This window comes from Monopterus albus, unplaced genomic scaffold, assembly GCF_001952655.1.
Source record: "Monopterus albus unplaced genomic scaffold, M_albus_1.0 scaffold82.1, whole genome shotgun sequence".
Lineage (NCBI taxonomy): Eukaryota > Metazoa > Chordata > Actinopteri > Synbranchiformes > Synbranchidae > Monopterus > Monopterus albus.
In genome coordinates, this window is record NW_018127962.1 from 357420 (window position 1) to 378592 (window position 21173).

The 21173-nt window shown below is 42.1% G+C and overlaps 1 protein-coding gene and 1 long non-coding RNA gene across 2 annotated transcripts in view; one reads left to right on the top strand and one right to left on the bottom strand.

Annotated features, from left to right (window-relative positions):
• Nucleotides 1–5795: 5795 nt before the first annotated feature.
• On the bottom strand, nucleotides 5796–12766 carry trib1 (tribbles pseudokinase 1). Its single transcript, XM_020606897.1, has 3 exons — nucleotides 11974–12766; nucleotides 10956–11248; nucleotides 5796–8173 (listed from the first exon to the last, which is right to left on the bottom strand). Exons 1-3 carry the CDS (start codon nucleotides 12292–12294, stop codon nucleotides 7699–7701), a joined length of 1089 nt encoding a protein of 362 aa, XP_020462553.1. The 5' UTR covers nucleotides 12295–12766; the 3' UTR covers nucleotides 5796–7698.
• LOC109963948 (uncharacterized) overlaps nucleotides 11131–21173 on the top strand; it is a 51386-nt gene continuing 41343 nt past the window's right edge. Inside the window, exon 1 of the long non-coding RNA XR_002275457.1 lies at nucleotides 11131–11196. This is a non-coding gene — a long non-coding RNA (uncharacterized LOC109963948). The remainder of the gene's footprint in view (nucleotides 11197–21173) is intronic.

Genomic DNA, 21173 nt, shown 5'->3' on the forward strand with positions numbered 1-21173 from the left:
GATCAGGAGTGGGTAGAGACAAAAAACTGAAGTGAAAGTGATTCTCATTCCTCAAGTGACTCTAACTGAATTAAAACTCCTGTGTAAGACATACCAATACAGTATGAACTTAAAACTTGGTTGATCTCATATAGATTATACTTTTTTGATTAGTTTATTAGAATTGTAGGAATGATTTCTTCTGAAAAGTAGTGAAGTGTACTGTAATAATATAAAAGGGATATACTCAAGTACAAGAACCACAAAACTGTACTTTTCACACTTTGTACTTTTACCTGGGTTAGTGTCTGTACCTACAGTGGCACTACAGCTTTCCTCTCTCATGCAGGCAGTTTTGGATGCAAGACAAGGGCTAATGCGACCACTGGGTACAACTGATCTCTGTAGTTTCTTCAATGTACAATGGAACCTACTGTATGTGCTCAGCAGCTAAACCACCGACTTGAAGTAAGCCGCAAGTTGGCAAATGGGCATTTTTAGAGAATAAGAGTCAAAGCTCAGTGACACGGAAGGCCACAAAAGCTGCAGCCATAGCTACTGCATACTCATTTAGTCAACACAGCCCTGTGTGCCAGAGCAGATCCCTTAACACTGCACTCTTTGTTTAATTCTGAGCTAATCTCTTTGGCTGATGCACTGTTTTCTGGTTATTTATCATTTTTAGCAGATTTGGAATTAAACCCCCTTGTGTACTCCTTCTTGTAGCAATACATGTGTGAGGTCTCTGTATAACCGTTACAACTGTTAAAATAACATTTTTCAAAATCAGGTCAAGTCTCAAACTGTTTAGTATTTGGTTTTTCCTCCTCTTATGGCCGTGCTGTTTTGGAAGATCTTTTTATATTACTGCCAGAAACAATCAGTTCCTGGCTGTGCCAAATTCCAATTTGATGAAAAATACAAAGTCGCCTAATTTCCATTTTCTGTACAGACATGCATCTATTGCAGAGAGATTGGCTGTGATTGTGCTCAAGTACTCAGGTCTGTAGGGGGAGAATAAAAAGTCAGGCATTAGGTAGGTTGACACTGTGCCTGTTGAACAAGGCAGCCCTTGAAACACAAGATACCATGTGCTTCTTGAAGCATGAGTGACATGCAAGAGGGTAGTTCTCAGTGAAAACACTCCACGGGATGATGGCAGAGTGCTTCTCTTCGACTGTACTTGAAGAAAGTGGAGGACTACAACATTTTATTTTTGCCTTGTTGTTTTCTGTAGTAGTTTGGATATTTTTTGTTTATTTATTTTATTATTATTATTTTTTTTTTGCATCTGCATTTCTCTCACAGCTCAAAGAGCTTAATCAGATCAGAGAACATCTATCTGCACAGATCTGATACACCACATTGTCTCCATTACTGTGAATTGGTGCAGCCCGAATGCCCAGCATAACACATTTCTAGGAAACGGCGGCAAAACGTACAGTGGAACTCATGAATAAAATGACACATAGCCCATTTCCTGTTCTGCTGCAGGTATTACAGAGAAATGGATGTAATGATGAGATGATGTGTGAGGTACAACACATGGTGTATGTTTGACAGAATATCTCACTGGTCTCTTCTACCTGCAGGAGAGACATTTATTTTAATCAAACAAGCTCAGTGCCCTGATGTGCTTTGACATCTGAGAGATAAACTGAATAACACAGAAAGGAAAGGAAGTGAATGGGTGTGAATGAAAGATGATGTTTTTTTTAAACCACGGCTGTTAGATGTTTAATATTTACAGTCCGTGTTTGTCAATCCAAAAAGTTGTGTATTGATATTGAATAGAGGAAGCTGGCTCCTGGTAGGAAGACGACAAAAAGGATAGATAAATAAATTGTTGGCAGACAAAAGACCTCTTTAATCCTCATCATAATAGAGGAGGAAACACTAAAGTCAAGGTGAAATCTTATAGAAAACAAAGAGGAGATCACTGATACAACATGTGCAGACAGTTTCAGTACACATAAAACCAAATTCAATTAATCTGTTTTTTTTTTTCAAGGCTAAGCTAACGAACTGCTACTAAAATGCAATATTCGCATCTTCTTAATATAATTACTGACACTATAGAGTTCTGGGCAGAAGCAGGATGCTTTCAGGGGCTGCTGAGAATAATTTAAAATGTTCCACATTTGATGTGTTAAAACACATTTTTAAGAGCTAAATGAAGGTTTTTACTCTGACTGGATAATTTGGTGACGTCATTAGCAGTCTGAGTCGAGGCCAGGTTACGCACACGCAGTGTTTTATGACCAAACAGTTTAGTTATGGTCTTCTGCTGCTGTGTATGACCCCATAAAAGGTTGAGGTCATTTCATGTTGTTTTACAGAAATCAAAATATGGGTGGGAATGTACAAATATGGGAAAATCAGTTGTTTTCACAGCGACATCTGCCAAATCTGATAAAAGCTCAGGTGTTAAATATGTCCTACACTTTCATATTCAGAAAACACAAACCTGTTAATCTGTGAAAAAAGACTATTTGATCTCACTGTTTTGTCTTGTGCACTGATTATACCTTTGCCACCATAAACAAGACTGATAATCTCTGATCCACCAGGGTTTTATGCATAAGAGGCCAGTTTACTGACAATATGAAGAGGAATCTGGCAGGTGTGTGAAAACGCTTCCCTCTCCTGGACATAAGCTGTCATGGCATGTTTGAACAGGTCATCACATACAGCTGGTGGGGAGTTCCACCAAGTTTAAGGATAAATAATATAATAAAAACATATTTTCTAGAACTGACAGGAGGTGAGTTTGCACTAGCATGTCTAGTAATGTGCATTTCCCAGTAGGATTTAGGGCTCAGAAACATCTGGTCATGCTGAGCAGTGAGCTTTTATTGTGAGGTTGGTTAATCTGTTCATTTGCTGCTTTAAAGAATGTTAATAAAAAACGGATCAACACTATAGTCACTATAACAAAAGATCCTAGCTTTAAACGATTCAACAGACGCTCGTCTAATCATGAGGAGGACAGATAACGACTGGTAGATAAAAACTTAGATTGAAGAATTTGTTTTGCGACCAAATTTGTAAATTATATCAGTCAGAAAAGTCATGATAAACAAACCCTGTAAGACAAGTCACCCCAGGGCCATGCCACCAGCACATTTTAATATTTTTTTCTGTGTTATCAGCAATCATGATGATAACACAGAGCCCCGAGGGGCCACTTTGCTAGAAATAACCTCATCAGAGAAACACTCCTCATTCCTGTTCTTCATCTAAATAGGCTGTTGACCCATATGGAAGAACATGAGATTTTATGAAAGGGCTGCAAGTAATGATTGTTGTCATTGCGGAATTAACGCAATTATCATTTTCTCTAGTAAATGTACTCAATAGAGTTTTAGACCATGCTAGAGAGCAGTTTTTTTTTAAATTTTTTTATGAATGAACTCTTGTTTCTGACCCTGAAGTCCTACATGTAAATGTTTATTCTTGTACATACACACTATCCGAAGAGTGACAACACCCACATTCCTGCCAGTTGTTTCATACTATAACGCTGATCTACAGGAGGCAGTAATGCACAGAGAACTGCAGCAATGTGCCAATAAAGACGATGAAGAGGAAGACTGATGGTTAGTAAATTATGGATGCAAACAATTCAGGGTTTAGATTTTTTTTTTAAAGTGGCTGCACAGTTTTTTTTTAGGATGGAAATGTAGTTTGTTTGTTAGGTCTCAGAAAAACACAATGTATTTTGGTGAGAAACATTAAATAAACCGTCTGTACTTCATTTTGGCCGTGCACAACCCAGCACTGTGCTAATTGTGTTTTGGAGTGCATCTAGTTGATTTGTTACTTTATTAAATAACAGAAAATAGAATAAAGTATCCATTACAATTTCTCACCATCCCCAAAACACCAAATGAAGGAATATCTTTTGGTGTTCATCCCCCCAGTAGATTTCAGAGACTTGTAGAATAAACACCAAGGTGCACTGAAGCGGCTCTGGTGGTGTGTTCCTTTGATATGTTGCCTGTCTGTATTTCAGTACTGGATGTAATCTACCACAAAGCTGCAGTTTTTCCAAACCTCCACAAGATTGCACCAGAGATCACAGTTTGGTTTCACTAACATGTATTCCAGGTATGCCTTTGTGATTTCAGATGACTGTTGAAAATAGCAGCCTTATTACAAGTGTTCATGCTCCTTACTGAAGTGCGATCAACACAATACCTTAGATTCCTTCAGGGATTTGCATTAAGAAATACATGAGGTCACAGAGTCACTTGAGCGGAGGAGGCTGTTTCCATTGCATCAGTGGAGTGCTCGGCTGTGCCAGAGAGTTCCAGGAAGAAGCACAATACTTAACATCATCTCAAAGCAGAGATTGGAGCAGGTGCTTTACGCTCAAATCTCAGATCTGCTTCTTCACTTCCCTGTGTGGCTCATATATGATAAACAGGGCAATCTGATACCTGTGTTACAGTACACCCTTTCCCTGTATGGTCCACATGGAAAATCTGAAACTGCCAAGGTAGTTTTCATATGAAATGTTTCAATTCCTCATATGACTTTAGCATTACTGTTATTTAACCCTACTTAATTATAGTAGCTCCAAACACTGGAAACGTCCCCTGAAATACCAGTGAACACTGTTGTGTAATTTCAGTCTTATGAAATGAGGTCACACAGGATCAAGGAAATATCTGATGTTTGACATCCTTCCTAGCCTGAAGAAGTTCATCGGGTCCATTACTCAGAGGTTTATGTTGTTGGGAAACTTTAATGCTACCAGATTACAAGGAAGGATAAAGTTTACACTTGTGGGCAGGGGACAGGATGAGCACAGCCATACAATCTTCCTGAGTACATTTAACACCTATCCTCACCACAAACCACAGCTTTCTGCTACCACAACCCTTTAAGAAATTGCTTTTTGGCATTTTGGGAAATATGCTATTAGTTTTTTTTTTTTTTTGTCGTGAATTGGATCAACCTCTGAATGACAGACATCCTCATGCACATAGAAACATGACTTCCTTGCGCGCCCTCCCACAGCCACCTCCCTTCTCAAACATACCCTTTCCCACGCACACATACATATCCCTAGATATCCACTACTTGGTCTACTACTAGCCTGGTTTTTAAGGGGCTAGCTGTTGTCCCCAGAGGAGCCAGTCTTTCATGTATTAGGCAATCTGTAGATTGGCAGCTATCCAGCAGCTGAGACACTCCAGCTACCCTGTTGATACCTAATCTGACTCCTATGCCCACACACACAAATGTAGACTTGCAGGCAGGTATACACATGAACACATACACACAGTGCTTACGCAAGCCAGCCTAGGGTAGTCATAACACAGAGAGGGTTGAGACATGCCAAGCTCTTATAGGTCAAACAGTGACTCATACTCAGAAGTGGATTGGATATTAGGAATGAATTTGAGCTTAAATAGTGCTGGTGTCATGAGCTGTCCTCAGGTTTCTCTGGTTACTGCTGAAGCTGAGGGGGGAAAAAACAAGACTATGCTCCACCATGCATATTCCAGGAAAAGACACTGACCCATTATTGACATTTATGTGTTTGAGGAGTTAAATGTTACATTACTCAAAGGTCACAGAACAGTAAACAATGAGAGAGAGAGAGGGTTTCCCCCCCCCCCCTTGCAAGGATGAAGTTGAAGGTGCTGAGGAAAATGAGAAAACACTGTTGATGAAGAACGGTGTTGGGAGAATTCTTGCAAGAAGACCTTCGACGCCCACAGTTGAGCTATGTCTATATGTGTATGAAAGACAAGCAGCAATAATGTAAAAAGAAGCCATGTGAATATATAAAATGTGATCTTTATTCAACATCTGCACACACATTTCAAATATACATATTTACATTTTTTGTACAACGAATACAACTCTTGTGTGTAACCCGTCTGGACTAATAATAGCCTCTAGGCTGTGTCACAAATACATAATTCACAGTGCAATATGAAGTTTGTGCACCCGTGTCAGTGTACTCTACGTGTCACATGAACTTGTGACTCACTCTACATGTATGAACCCGGAACAAAATCATAGCAGCTATCCTCAGACCTGCCAGATTCAGTATCAATGTCACAATTCTTGTACCAGAACAAAGTAGCTGGGCTGCAGAACTGTTACTGAAATGCTGCATCCATCTGCCACAATCCAAGATAAAAGATCTTTTATTATGGCAACTCTTCCATGGATCCACAGCGTTCAACAGCAAAAAAAAATAATCATGACAGGGGGACACCACTGAGGAGGTGAAACAGTCAGAACAGATTCTTCCAGCCAAGGTCAGGATCGTTCTCTGCAGACTCACTCAAGTGTTGACATCACCTGACAACCAACATCAAATATTGCATGACTATGACTACTTCAGAGCCATTCAGTTTATGAAACACAGTGATACGGGCACAACACTCAACACAGCTCGACATTGTAGAGGCAACTCAGCTTAACAATGTTCTAGAAATGAGCAAAACTGGTTCAATTGCTCAACAAATTTTTTTTTCTGTAATATGTTTCTGATTTGGTGGCTCCTTAACAGGATAGACACCTTTCTTAGAAATATAAACATTGTTGGATTGACAGAAAAAGCATGTCGCATTAGTGGGAGGTACCATTTGAATTCTCTGAAGTTTTCCTTTTTCCACTGAAGTCCTACTGTAGCAAGCCCTCAAGCTGAAGACGTATCCAGCCATCTCCTGTCTCTGTTTCTGCTAAGGCATGTGACTGAGTTTTTAAAACAGTTGCTCCCAGCATTTATTTTGAAACCAGAAACTTTAATGTCAGGTTTAGGTGTGGCTAGTTGCACACACAGCCTTTCTGAAGAGCCGATTGTTCGCAGTGCATTTAGCAGGGCCAGAGGCTTTATAAAGAATCAGCTTCGAGCATGGTAAAGGATTTGATTTTAAAATGAGGACATTTCTGAGATGTAGCTTTCTCCGTTCACTATTTACAAAGACTCCAATGTCATTGCTTTTTGTTGAGTGAGCGTGTGACAAACTCTTCCCACTTTGCTGTGAGTCTTACACCAGTAACACCCTGCCTTTCTCAACCTTCTGCACATGGTGTGAGATTTGTAAATGCTTTCCATTCGCTGAGACATTGCCAGATTGGCAGGGAGACATCTCCATAGCGTCTTGCTGAGTGTGACACATCAGTCCGCTGCTAAGCATCTTTCTCACTCTATGTCAGTGCCTGCTGCAAAAAGTCAAGCTTGTGCTAGGCCTTCTGCAAGCCATTCGATGAGTCAGCCATTGAAGCCTCCAGCCTGGTCACAGGAGTGACAGGGACAACATCCTGGTTGCCTCACCTTCAGGATTCCTCTAATGATTTCTGAAGCCTTGCGAGTCCAGGCTGAGAGCAAGTTTGCCATGGTTTTAAATTTCTGTGATACTCATATTCATAGTAGCCAGCAGAGGTTATTCTGTTAATATAATGTGGCAAGTTTGGAGTTCTTTTTACTTCTTTTAGCACCAGATAATTTCAAAAACATGTAGAAACACAATGAATGATCATTGTGAACAATGCCCTTTGCTAGTAACACATATACGACAACAAAGTACAGTACAGTAAGTTTTTGTAGAAAGCTTCAGGGTGTATGTACACACAACAGAACACAAATGAGTTTCTAAAAAGTGCCAATGTAAAAAACAAACAAAATAACAATGAATCCATCAATGGGATTTTGTTTTGGTCCCTCAGCTAGACTCAGCTGAGTCGTATCCATCAGCAGAACAGATTACTGTCCTCTTCCACATCGAAGGTTGGCACCATCTGTTCCGCCGAGCTCACTTCCTGTTCACCCACTGCCACTTCTTGTGGTGACAGTGGCTGGTGGAACCAAGGGTGCGCGAGCAGCTCCATCGCTGTAAGTCTCTCCCAGGGTTCTTTCCTCAGTAGGCTCTGGAGCAGACACTTGGCCTTGGGTGACAGGCCCTCTGGCACACAGCACTGGCCTTGGCGGATTTTTGAAAACAGCGTGGCCGGGTCCGGGTCATGGAAGGGGTAACGGCCAACCAGCATGGTGTACAGCATGACACCCAGGCTCCACATATCGGCCATCTTGCCGGAGTAAGGCGCAGATCCGTTGAGGATCTCTGGGCTAACGTAAGCGGGGCAGCCGTGGGTGTCTGATATGGAGTCGTCGTTTGGATCTTCCAGGACGTGGCAGTCTTCGAGGCTTTCTAGTTTCACCTGAGTCCTGGGAAGCAAAGTCAAAATAAGATCAGGACATTTGGCAAGACCTTTAAGAGCACAGAACATGCTTTCTTTAGTATATAGGGCATCAGTTTCTGTTAGTTGTATGTCTGCTTACAACAGCTATCCCTGCACCTCAGACCCCAATTGATACAACTGCAGCTACAAGTTACTGCTGTACTTTCATTTAGTGGTGGGAGATGTGATGGCAATGGCATAATCGGCTTTTATACAGGACAGAACACAATGTTCATCATCCCAATCCCGGTCTGAATTTCATAAATATATTTTTGCTCAATTCTCATGATGCTAGATAAATGTTGTTATGAGTTCCCACAGTTTATTTAAAACACTAGTCGTTCCCCCACTGATTGAGAGCAGTGTAGTTGTGTGTGTGTGTGTGTATGTTTTGTGTATGTTTCATATAACAGTGACTTTGTTTAAAAATATAAAACCTCTCAGAGATCTGTTAAAAGTAAAATACAGATTACATCATGGAAAAACAAGCATTTTTCCCTTGGCCTTAAGCTGCACAACAGGCACACACACACACACACACACACACACACACACCAGTGAACTTACTGTGACCTAAGTGCACAACAGTGAGTCTCAATTGAGAAGCAGTGCTGCTTAAGACTGCCAATGACTTCCTGGCACATAGTCACATAAACACACAAAAATACAACACCAGCACCCTCCTCCTCCTCCTCTTCCTCCTTCTTCCCTTCCTTCCCGGTCTCTACTAACACACACACACACAATGCTATATTTAGCCATGTTATTAGCAGGATGTACATTTAGTCTGGAACCACAGCAGCTAAGATTGTGAAAGTGTATTTGTAGAATGAGACATTAATCATAGAAACTCTCCTGCAAAATGAATTATGGGACAAAGACATACAATATTTTTAATTGACATTAATTTGAGCCTCTTGATTTGCTCCTAAGACTGATTAAGGTTTTATCAAGTTCCACAAACACACAAGATGCTGTTCTCATATTCAGAGGGTCAACTCTGTGAGACACTTCAGTCATCAGACAGGCTGCAGAGAGCAACAGACAACTAGAGAGGATGAAAACAGTGACAGTAGCCAGAACGACCAAGACAGAAAGTAGCTCATATTTAAACACCAAGATAGCGGAGGAGATAAGTCAAGAGAGGAGAAAGGGAGACAGAGACAGAGAAGGAAACAGAAGAGAGTTTCAAGGGTGGAGAGAGTGACTCATCCTTCTGTTGAGAGTACATATCTTCTCTCGCCTCTCTGTTTCTTTTTGCAGCCGAGGCTATCTGCACCTGGGTCCCACACTGGCGGCGCCAGCCATCCCATAATTGCCTTCAAATGGCTGTTGCCACATCAGTGACGCATGGGAAGGCTGGCCCAGCAGTGAAGCTCTGCATGCTTCACCGTGCTAGTCACCTTCCTTGATCTGGCTTTTTCAGCTGCACTGTGCGTGCGGGAATGGATACTGCATTTGTCAAATTGTTGTGACTTTTCCTGTTTCTGGCTCAAGTGGAACATTGTTGGCTGGGACATTGCATCACAGCATAATTGTTGGGATGTATGACGGGATAGTGAGGTCACGCAGAATCATGAGATTTCATGGAGACTGATTGTGTTGATGTTTGTCAAAAGTCTGGCTGTGATTGGGTGGAATGTATCTGGAAAAAAATCTGATGATTTGTTTTAACACTCATTACCATAGAACTGTTTCCTAGTGGCGCTACAGTATGTTGCCAGCCAAAGTGTAAGGAGAAGTCTGTGTTAATGCAGCTGGGTCAAATGGGTCTTCAGGGTCAGTCTACCAGCATTAATGTTGCAGTGCCATCATCAACATACCAAAATGCAGAATTACAGGCATTTGGGTTTACAATGCACCATGATTTGCACATATGGGCACATGCAAAGAATGAAAATGAGCACCCGTGTGCAGCCACCCCTCCTCCTCTTCCCCTCTGCATATACACACTGACTCATCACTCTGTAGCCGTATAACTATCAGAGGGACAAAACTAACTTCAGTTTGTCTCACTGGCCGTGTGCTCTCATTCATCCAGTGTAACCCTGCAAGCACATAGGTCATGGCTGGAGATCATTACTGTTAAGCAGTCCTCATGGAATAAAGGACTTTGGAAAGCTGGGGGCCGGGGGGTATGTGTGCGATCAGCGGGCGCTTACAGGAAAAAGAGTGACGCAAGGGTAAAGAAGCGACAAATAGTTTTGTAAACAGGGGGGTTTGTGTGTCTTCCTGAACAAAATGTAGTACTCAGAGTTGCAGACATTAAGGCATGTGGGGTGGGGGTGAGTTCATTGAACTACTCCTTCATGTATGAAAGTGTACTGAATGAATCCTTGTTGGACCCATTAGTTATGATGTAATATATTAATAAATAATGAGCAATAAATATATTCCAAGATATAGAACACAAAAGGACATGATTATCTCATTCACCAGCCTCGTCTAGCAGTTCTGCCAAACTACCACCCACTACATTCACACATGCACACACACTCGCATGCAAAACAAACACAACACGTGTACAAAGAAACACATCTAGAGTGAGAAAAGGAGACAGACAGAGAGGGCGAAAAATCTGGGAAGCTATGCAGACTGCCTCCAGAAGCGGCTACAGAACCTCCTACTCTATCTGTGCCCACATGGCCTGTGTGTATCAGCTGCTGCCATGTTTGCTCTGTGCCTTCACCGACAAGTCGCACTACCCTGCATGTTTTAAGTTTTTTTTTCCTTGAATGTCGGCTAACTGCATGATTCTACCATCTCACCTTTTCTCATCAGCGAAGACAAACTTGCGCAGTTTGAGGTCGCCCAGCACGATGCCAGACTGATGACAGTGTGCCACCGCCAGAGCCACCTGACGGAAAAGCCTGCAGGCGTGCTCCTCATCAAGCCTGCGACAGCTCTTCACCAAGGTGTGCATGTCCCCAAAGTCCTTGTCCAGAAACACGTAGGCCTTGCGTTCACCAAGGATGATGTCCTTGACGCCGGCCACATTCCTATGGGCAGGTAGGATCCCATAGGCTCTGATCTTTTCTTGGTAGACCCCCATATTAAAGACCTGGGAGACAAAGGACAGTAGAAAGAGAGGGGGGGGCAGGGATGCAAATGAGAGAGATAGGGAGGGAGGGAAATAGAGAGAGTGACTGTGAGGGGGAGGAGCCAGTGGGTAAGTGTGTTCTTAATGATCATCTGAGGAAACAGCCATGCAGATTTGGCAGCAGGTTAAAAAAGGCTTAGATTCCAGCTCAATACCTTGCCTTTGCAAGGGCATGACAAACGAATAAGCAAAGTGTGAAGTGATTAACTTTATTAATCAACAAAGCCAAAAGCCTGCAGGTCTATCATGCAAAATACACATATGGATTTATAACAGTGGAAGGCATTAACTTTATTAGAGCAGATCTTAATCGTGACGGTCATTCTTTGCCTCATGTTTGCATCTCTGAGTCACAGCGTGGCTTATTGCAGTGACATCTATGCAACTGAGTCACATATACTGTATAGTACCAAGGTTAGATGGCTCTCAGTAGGTACTGTAGGTTTTATGTCCACACCACAGCACAGCCTGTTCATAAGTGTATTTATAACCACATTTAAAATAATCATAGTTCACAATTTCAATATGAGGCAGTGTTATTGCGCAAAGTGTGATACATTTCGCGTGAGAATGATATTTGATGAAAAAGTCTGCTAAATACTGATGTCAGACAGGCTGTTGGGCAACCCGTTGTCTTGAAACACCATTCATTTAAAGAAATTGCACAATGACGGGATTGCGCATACCTTGCACAGTAGCTCGCCGCCAGTGTCGGTGTTCATCGCGCTGTGCGTGATCTCCCGGTCCGTCAGAGGTAGAAGCAGAAACGGTCCTATCCTGGACGGTCCCTGGTGGGTCGCCGGGCCAGGGATTGAGACCAGCCTGGCCGGGGACCCGGGAGAGGTGGCGAGGAGTCCGTGTGTGTCCCCCGCCTCCCCGCTCAGCCTTGCGCATTTAGCCAGCGGTTGATCGTCTGAGTCCAGCCCCTTGTGCGCGACCCTACCGGTGCGAATGCAGGGTGCTGGGCTGCTCCACTGCAAGTTCATCCTGATTGACTGATTCACCATGAAAGCAACTAACGAGACCCTGACTTGTTTAGGATGTGATGGTTACAATAAACTGCAAACAGTGCGCTCCATCCATGTGAGACTCATACTAGTTGAGATATAAATGAAACTTCTGCGGATTCAGTCACGGTGCGTTTTTGGTAATAATCCAACCTGCGTCCTTTTGGAGAGCGAATGCCCGTGGCTCTGAGGTCTGTGTACTGTACTTCTGGTGAGAAATACGGACTGAAAGAGAGAGGGGGTGGGGGTGGGGGGTAGACAGCACCAGAGACAGAGAGAAAGACAGATAGACAGACCGCCCCGCACTCAGAGAGAGGCAGAGAGTGAGTGAGCTCCTATGATGTTGAGCTCTGAGCTCAAACACTCCGCCCGAGCAGTCCAGCCTCCTGGTGACACAACCATTGAGCAATCCAGTAACGGCACCGACTCCAGCTCGGCTCGTCTCTGATGAAACTGCCTGCTGCTATTACCTTTCACACAGGACTACGTGAGCATATGGCTCAAACATTAATGGCTTTTTTTTTTTTACTGTGTTTGTCATGGTGTCATAAATCTCTCAGCTGCTGCCTTAGGTTTTACTAATGCCAAAATAACCTGAGCGTGAGAGGAATGAAGAAATCATCAGCTATTTATCATGCCTGCCTCATCAAGCATGCATCACATGTTTTAGACAATAATTAACGATCTTTAAAGTGTGACTCAGTTGTTCCTTAATGCTCAGCTCTTATTGCCCTTTATTACCAGTTGGAACAATCTCTCCTCCTGTATGCCACCTGAACTGTTTACTCTCCAAATGGCCTCAGTGAACTAGCTGGTACAAAGCTTAAGTGTACAGCCTTAACATTAGCTTTAACATCACCAGGATATTTTCCCATGCTGGGCCTGTTTATTGAGATGACTCATCCCCATAAAGCGTTAGTGGTGCTGGGCTATAAGCATTCACATAAAATATGCAAGCTTGGCCTGTAACATCCAAGCTCCCAGAGACACCGATCCCAAGATAAAACTATAAGTACAAACAAGGAAGCCAGTGCTGTGCAATCTTTGTTTTGCAGTATTTTAGAGAAAAAGTATGAACTCTGGGCTGTTACTTAAGAAGGTAACCAGACATTGAAGGGTGAAGTACAGTTTATAGTGTCAGTTTGAAAAACATTGCTGTGACAGTGATTGTAAAGATGAGCTGACGATATGAGATAATTGAATGTGAGTGTGTGTGTGTGCGTGTGTTAGTGTGTACCTGTTGCCTACATACGCGTGACCATATGTGTGTTGCGCAAGAGTGTTCAGCTACTTTATGTTGAACAAGCACAGTGGCAGCAGTAGGGGCTTACTGAGTGTTCACTAAAACACACAGCACCAGCTGGCCTGTCTGTGTGTGTGTGTGTCTGTGCGCGTGCATGTACAAACTCACACCCCTCTTTTGCACAAGCCCTCCTGCCAAATAGAAACATGCAGTTTCAAACCATTTATTTTCACATTTCCAACACAGTTCTTCCACAAGAGGTCACTAAGCCGATGACAGCAGCTCGACTCGGAAAGGCCATGTGAACCTGTCTCTGCTGGCCGTCCAAACATGGCTGAGCTGCAGATTCCATAGGAATGATGGCTGTTATTTTTAGGCCTCGCATTCTTTCTTTGTGCAGCGGTCGTCCTACGACTAAGGTGACTCAGCAGCTGGTTGATGTGTGTATGTTTCTGTGAGCAAGTGTGTTTGTCACGCTGTCGAGCAGGCACACGAACAGGTTTCATTTCTCTCTGCCATCTCTCTTTTTAAGCAGGATGAGCAGCTACTGTGGGAATGAGCAGCAGAGGTACAGAAGGCCAAAAGCTTTATTGTTGTAGAACAATAGTCGGGACCTGGTGCGTTAGTGCTTCAAAGTGATGATGCATCGTTTTATCTTGTATACGTGCGACACAGTCTTTAGGTATACATCGGAAAAACTGACTCAATTGCACTGGCTCAACAAAGTGTTTGCATGTGCCTTAAGGGGCTTTCAGATAGGACGGGGTGGGTGCTGCACTGTGCTGAGCTGAGTGCAGTGCGAGGTCGCGTGTGCCATCCTTGCGAGCTGTGCTGAAGTTAAAAAAGTTCAAATTGGATGCAGCGCTTTGTGACAACATGTCGATGTGTCCAATTGTAGAAAATCTGACAGACCGCAAAGAAAATGGAGGAGAAGCTGATTTTGGCGGACCCACACCCTCTTGTTTGCTGCAGCTCATCTTCTCCTCATCAATACAACTAAAGCCAGAGCTTTTCACTGACATGTAGATACATCATATATCCAAGTTTGCTGCTCAAAAACCTAGTTAAAATCTGCTAGGCACCTCCTCAAAAGCATTTTAGTGACCTGGCAACTGGTGCCCAATATGTGTGCGCCCTCCTCCCCTGTGCTGCACTTAACTCCCGTGCTAAGCACAGCGCATACCACGTCCTATCTGAAAACCCTCTTACAATTAGTCTCAGTGTAACTGAGAATTTATGTTGAGTTCATTATACAAGGCCACAACATGCTACGCCTATGCAGCATAGTTTAGGTTGCTGGAGGTTGAAGCATATAGCTATAGCGTATAGCTGGTCAGCTAGTGTATACCTTATGAGTTACGTGGGTGTGTGTTATGTGTGTTTATACAGTGCTTGTGTAGGAGTGTGGCTGCATCCCCATGTCAGTGAGCCAGAAGAGAAAACGGTATTCAGGGCATCGCTCTCCCTTGTTATAATTAGCTGAGTCACTCACCACCAGTAGTGGTAAAGAGAGGGTGGGTATTGATCTGCTCTGAGAATAGTTCAGTCTGCTCTGGCTGACAGCCAGCCTTTACTGTGAATTATTCTCCGTTTGAGCCGTTCTGTCATATTACACATGCACATGCAGACATAAGAAATGAATAGGGACTAGACACTAGAACTTGAGTTAGAGGTACAGTTGGGCTTAGAATAGCTTCGTGCTTTGCTTACACTTCTTTTTGTGAGGATACTAGATAATGATGATGGGTAGATGAACAAACAAGTACGGGAAAAACTGTAAAATTTTGTTCTCCAGCTGGCACTTGGAAGAAACAGTGAATTCTTTTTCATGTCTTCGTTCCAGCTTTTTCTTACTCGCAGCTGTTTGCTTTTTGTCTAATATAGTGAAGATAATTACGGATGCTTTTTGATATAGAAAAATAGGGTTTTACTTTTGGCCTTTATTCCGAGAAGCAGCAGTGATGGAATTTTGAAAGTATACTTTGTTATCAAAAGGGAGCTATGATATTTAACTTACTTTTTCACAGCAAACAAATGTGCATATCATGCCTTCACAGACCACTACGGGTCTGCGGACCACTGATTGAAAACCCCTGACTTAGAGAAAGCCCACAATGCAGCTAGATATAACAACGTGGTGTCTGTGGTTATTTTTATCTGAGTTAGTCAGTTGAAACCTGTTGCATAATTATTAAACCATCCTGATTAATGATTGTCCTGGAAGATAATGTATATCTTAGTCAAAAGACAATGCTCATTGTACATCAGACATTTTCATTTTTGCTGTGACAAAGGACAGTAGTTCAGTATTTCCATGACAAAGTATCTAAGTGCAAAGCTACGTCAGACATGGTGAACACGGTATTATAATTACAGCTGGAATTTGGTTCCGTTCTTGTGTGTCTGAAAAAGGTCATTTGATGATAGAAGGAAGTAACAAGTGCATCACCTTCCTCTGTTGGTGTATTCTGCCTGCTGCCACTGTTTCGTTTATGAATTTTGGAAACGAGAACTTTTCTGCACGTGTCTGATTGTCTGCCATTGTGTCTTTGGGCAGCTGACGGTTTGCTTTGAATATAGAATTCGAGTGTTGGAATGTTTACAATAAGATGGTTGCATTTCAATTCAGTGTGTAAATTCTGCCTCTAGAACATAAAGGAAGCCCTTTCAAGCATGAAACACTCCTCTGGCTGACCATATTTATCTTGACATAGGCTCCTAGACTCTGCAAGCTTTATAAACTCAAGTGTTTTTCTCATCCAGAATTAGTCATCGGCCCGTTATACCATTATATCCACTGAATAAACTCTATATTTTCACAGCCTTGGCTGACCTCAAAGACAATTAATCAAACAGGGAGCCGAGATGCGGGATTGTTTCATGTGGATGGAGTCCAAACTGCAGTCTAGCCAAAAATGTTCTACCTTCTTTTGCTACATATCCAAATCTGCCAGTCATTACTGCTTTGATCTGTTAGTTTGAGTCAGGACGGGTTAGATTGGAGCGGCTGGGTTCTTAGAAACACAGATGTTCATGCTGCTCAAAACCCAGTTCTGGTGTAATACTTTAAGTTTTTTTCAATATGCTGTTCTCACATTTTACAGCGAATGGCCACCAATTGTTTTAACATGAAAACACACCTACGCATTGTTCCCCATTAAATGAAAGCATTTGTTCTCACACAGTGGAGTTGTCATGTTTGCACATACTCAGCACAAAAACTTCCCCAAAGGTCTTCTGAGAAGCTGTAGCTGAATATAAAATTCTTAATGTCGACAGCGGGCTTATGTCAAGTGGCCATCTTAAGAGCTTGTAGCTGTTTTGTAAAAACAGCTGTAATGTTTATTTCAGTGCAGAAAGAAAAAAAGCACAATGTTTTGCAATCAGTGATGGTGGAATGGGGTGACACACTGATAATAAAGTGTTTACTATGGGTGTAGATGCACTCCTTATTGTTCTAAGAATAGTCGATACCTTTTCTGCTGCTGAATGTTAAACTGTTGTGTTGGGTCCTGTTTACAAGGACAATGCGGTCAAATGTAATCTTTTACCTGGTTAGTTAATGGCCTTGTTTATTCAGGGAGAAGGGAAACTTAATAAATGCAACACTACAGGAGATGCTTGGCATCTGTAATGCAGTTTGAGCCTTAAAATGTTTTTAGATTAAAAAAATATACAGGAATATCATGAATATATATTAGGAATCAATTTCATCTTTAACAATCAAACTTCAGTTGTCCTGAAATGATCTATTTTACCAAGCCACACCTACCTGGAGGCCATAATTACTGTAGAGACAGGTGACTATGAGAAAACATTAGCAGACCCTTTTCTCCAATGGAGCTGCATCCAGACCCATTAGTATTAAGTGCAGTCCTCCCAGATAAACAGCTTGTTCTGAGAGATGTGATGCGTTCTTGTTATGTACAATGACTTTTTGATGTACGCTGATACAACAGCAGCAATATAACAAATCTTTAAAACCAAAGGAATAGACAATAAATACCTTTAAAGTAAGAAAGAGTAAGAGTTGAAGAATAAACGTTATAAGCCAACAAGTGCTGTGCAAAATATACAGTTATAAATACAGTAGGAGTGTGGTACAGTATTCAGCAGCAGTGCAGTGTACTACTGTAATACTGTCCAGTCAGGGAGTACCTTTCTCCCTGACAGTGTACGCATGTGTACTGTAGGTGCAGGGGATCGGAGGGTTGGGGTAACAGAGGTAATTGTTTTTAATTGCAGAGCAGGCCTAGAACAGCATCCATTTTCCTCAGCTTTGATTCTACAGTTCTCAGCAGCTCTGCTGGTGGAATTAAACATAGTTCTTGCAATAAATACTTTGTTATCGTGGGGAGCAGTGCTGACAACCAATTTGGTTGATTTATGGTGATTGCAACGACTGTGACATGTGACTGACATCACTTTCATACGTAGCCAACTGTGCAGTGCAATGTATGAAGGCATCTGCATTTGTTATATTTATACAAGTTCTTTATTTAATTTGTCTTATTGTCACCTACCATGTCAACACCATATGTAAATAGTAAAACGCTTCATGTCCTGAAAAGGTAATTATAACAACAGGGCCACTTTTATAGCCGAGCCTTGTTTAACTTTATCTGATGACAAAAAATACACTGTACTGTAACTGTGTACTGCAGTAATTATAATAATTCATTTCCACTGGGACCCGCCAATATACAGACAGCCCAGTTAATGACACTAGACAAACGCTGTACAGTATACAGCATCTCATATAATCAACTTTAGACAACTTGGTATTGCAGCAGAATAATAGCAGAATAGCCATAAAACTCAAAGTGAAACCATAGTGTACAGTTTCCCTGTCTTGGTGCAATAAGATTAGTTCACAGGAAAGGCTGTCAATATACCAGCTGTCTCCCACGAACCATCATCAGCAGAATTTCACGTGACTAGATCATCTCACTTCCCTTCACATCCTGAGAACACCATTTCATAACTCTGCCTCTGTCAGTCACTCGTTAACACATGATTTCACTGAAATAGTTGGCCTTATCCTCAGTATTCCACTCCAGGGTGACTCAAGGGAGTTCCTGTGCTAATGGGAAGTGGATAGCAATTGTGTGTGCCGTGTGAGGTGACGTCTGTGTGTGTTGTGGCTACAGTGCACGCGGACACACACACACACACACACACACACACACGTCACCATCATACTGCCCATCGCTGAGGTTACACAAGCTGTCTCTGCTCGGCCTGACTGAGTCTATGATGTCACCCTCGGTGGAATGAGAAAACAGTCCGAGGAAAGGAAACAAGGATTGATTCTCATTTATTGCTCTGTTAAGAAAAAATGTGATTTTTACTTTGTGTCTTTTTTTCAGAAAGATTTCAGCTGAAAGTATGACTCATGATTTCTGTTGCTTTTTTCAACGAAGCTGTGAAAGTGAATTGTCTGCAAGAATTTTTTTTAACAATACCAAGAGTCTCGGCACATGTGCTCTTTGGAACCTACAGTGAAACTATCTGCTTCCTGAGGAGTGTTTGTCACTTGATTGAATAGTCCCCCCCCCCATCTTTATGACCTTAGACTGGTTGATGCTGTGGCTGTTCATTTCTCTAACTTTTTGAAACTGCTGACAGTCACACCTGCTGCACGCCATGATTTGACCAGCTGTGCTGAGGATTTTTATTTTTGAGAGAACTGCTTTTGTCACTTGCAGCAGAGTGCAACACTATGGATGTCTTCTAGAAGAGACTGATAAAAATGTATAACATTGTGTCTTCCCCCTCCACCAGTTCTTCACTTCACTTTTGATTGTAGCCATTTGAAACAGCTATGAATACTTTTGGTTTCTGATGAGGTTAGACAACATTTTGTACAGACCATTTCTCTTCTAGCATAGCCTGGTCGTTAGGCACAGAGGTATTTTGAGATTGATGCTGATGTGTTAGAATGTTAACTAGGGGTGGATCTAGAAAACTTTTGAAGCAGTGGCCAGACTGAGGCACAGACTCAGGGAGGGCACATTTGAAGTTAAGTCTGTGGAAGTTAAATCTGTTTTAAAATAGTTGTACAGGTGTTTGGTCATTGACCAAGTAATTGGACAAATTAAAACATTTTTAACATCAAAATGAAAAATTCTGACCTGAAGAAGAATTAAAGGCTCTCCAAAATGATTACAGTTCACTCACAGGGAAACATGAATGTGTGCACATGAATGCGAATGGCAATACATTCAGTAGTTGTTGAGACATTTCCCAAAATGTCAACCTCATGATGGCACAAGTGATAACATCAGGCCAGATGTCACCAAATCTGCAGATACATCCTCAGAAAACCACGAATATTTAGACAAAATCATGGAGTATATCAAATGTTATCGAGATAATTCAGTCCGAACCAAGATGGCGGAACGACTGAAGTACTGACAACATGTCACTAATACCAAATATGCTTGCAACTCTTCTTGCTTGTTTTTTTTTTTATCCTTCTTAATCTTTGGCCTCACACAGTTTCTCCCAGTGTCACCTACTATGATTTATTTTATCCAAGCTGTTAAAAATAATCTTGTACAAACAGCGCCTTAGAGGATGGCAAATGAAAGTGTCATCCCACATTAATCTCCTCTGTGCTGTTTGATGAAAGATAAGCTACAGCTGCTGTTCAAAGGAGTGTCTGCTTTTAACGTACCTGCACTAAATTATATTCTGAAATGAGCAGATCCTCAGTTCCTCTTCATTTCAGTAACCAAAGACACAAAGTACATCCTCCAGCCAAAACATGAGCGGCTGGATCATCATAAATGACACTTCTAGTGAGAGTGTGAGACAGATATACTGTACAGAGTAAAAGCTATTATTTGTTTTCAGTCCTATAACCCTCAACCTCTTTCCAGAGTGAGTCAATCAGGACTGAATTTATCAAAGTGTGTGAACACAAGAGGGAGAGAAGAGCTTAGCGTTTGGAAAAAGCAATTAATTGCAGGATAATACCCCCATGTAACAGGATTTTGATGACTGTTAGTGCTTCTCCACTCCAAAAGGAGATTTGTTTGTATAATCCTGTGATGAAAGGGATGGCCAATTATTTCCCATGCACTGGAGAACACTGCCTTATTGAGGGCTAGGCGGGAGAAAGAGGAAATGAGGAGCAGGGGGTAACACAAAAGTTTGCATGTACTTGGGGAACCTTTGACGGACTGCTGTTTCCTGTGGTAAACCGTATTCATTTCCTTTTTCTGTATTTGCACTGCGTTGTGCTTGCTTCCAGATTGTTTAGGAATTAAACTCACTATTTTCTAGGTTCATCTGAATTTTTGAATGACAGCATACGCTTGCACCACTTGTTCTTGCTAACTACCAAATTTAACTTGCTACTTTAGGTCGGCTAGTTTAGAAGCTAGCTAAGCTAGTAGCTTAATCGAGAGCAATGGCTTCCCCCTCTTCCTCTCCTCCTTTCTCTTGCTCGGAGTGTCGCATGTTCAGTTATTCCTCTGCCTCCTGTAGCGATAATGGTACTTGTAATAAATGTCACATGCTAGCAGCATTGGAGGCGAGGCTCACAGACTTAGAAGCGCGGCTCCACACCATGGAGAATAGGCCAGCTAGCTATGCCCACGTAGCCGGTGTGGAGCCTCCTAGACGTAGC

Excerpts from the sequence above, each read along its gene's own strand:
- trib1 (XM_020606897.1), bottom strand. The coding sequence starts at position 12,294 with ATGGTGAATCAGTCAATCAGGATGAACTTGCAGTGGAGCAGCCCAGCA. Across the intron at positions 11,249-11,973 it reads GCGGCGAGCTACTGTGCAAG|GTCTTTAATATGGGGGTCTA; the intron begins GTATGCGCAATC and ends TTTGTCTCCCAG. Across the intron at positions 8,174-10,955 it reads GTCTTCGCTGATGAGAAAAG|GACTCAGGTGAAACTAGAAA; the intron begins GTGAGATGGTAG and ends TTTGCTTCCCAG.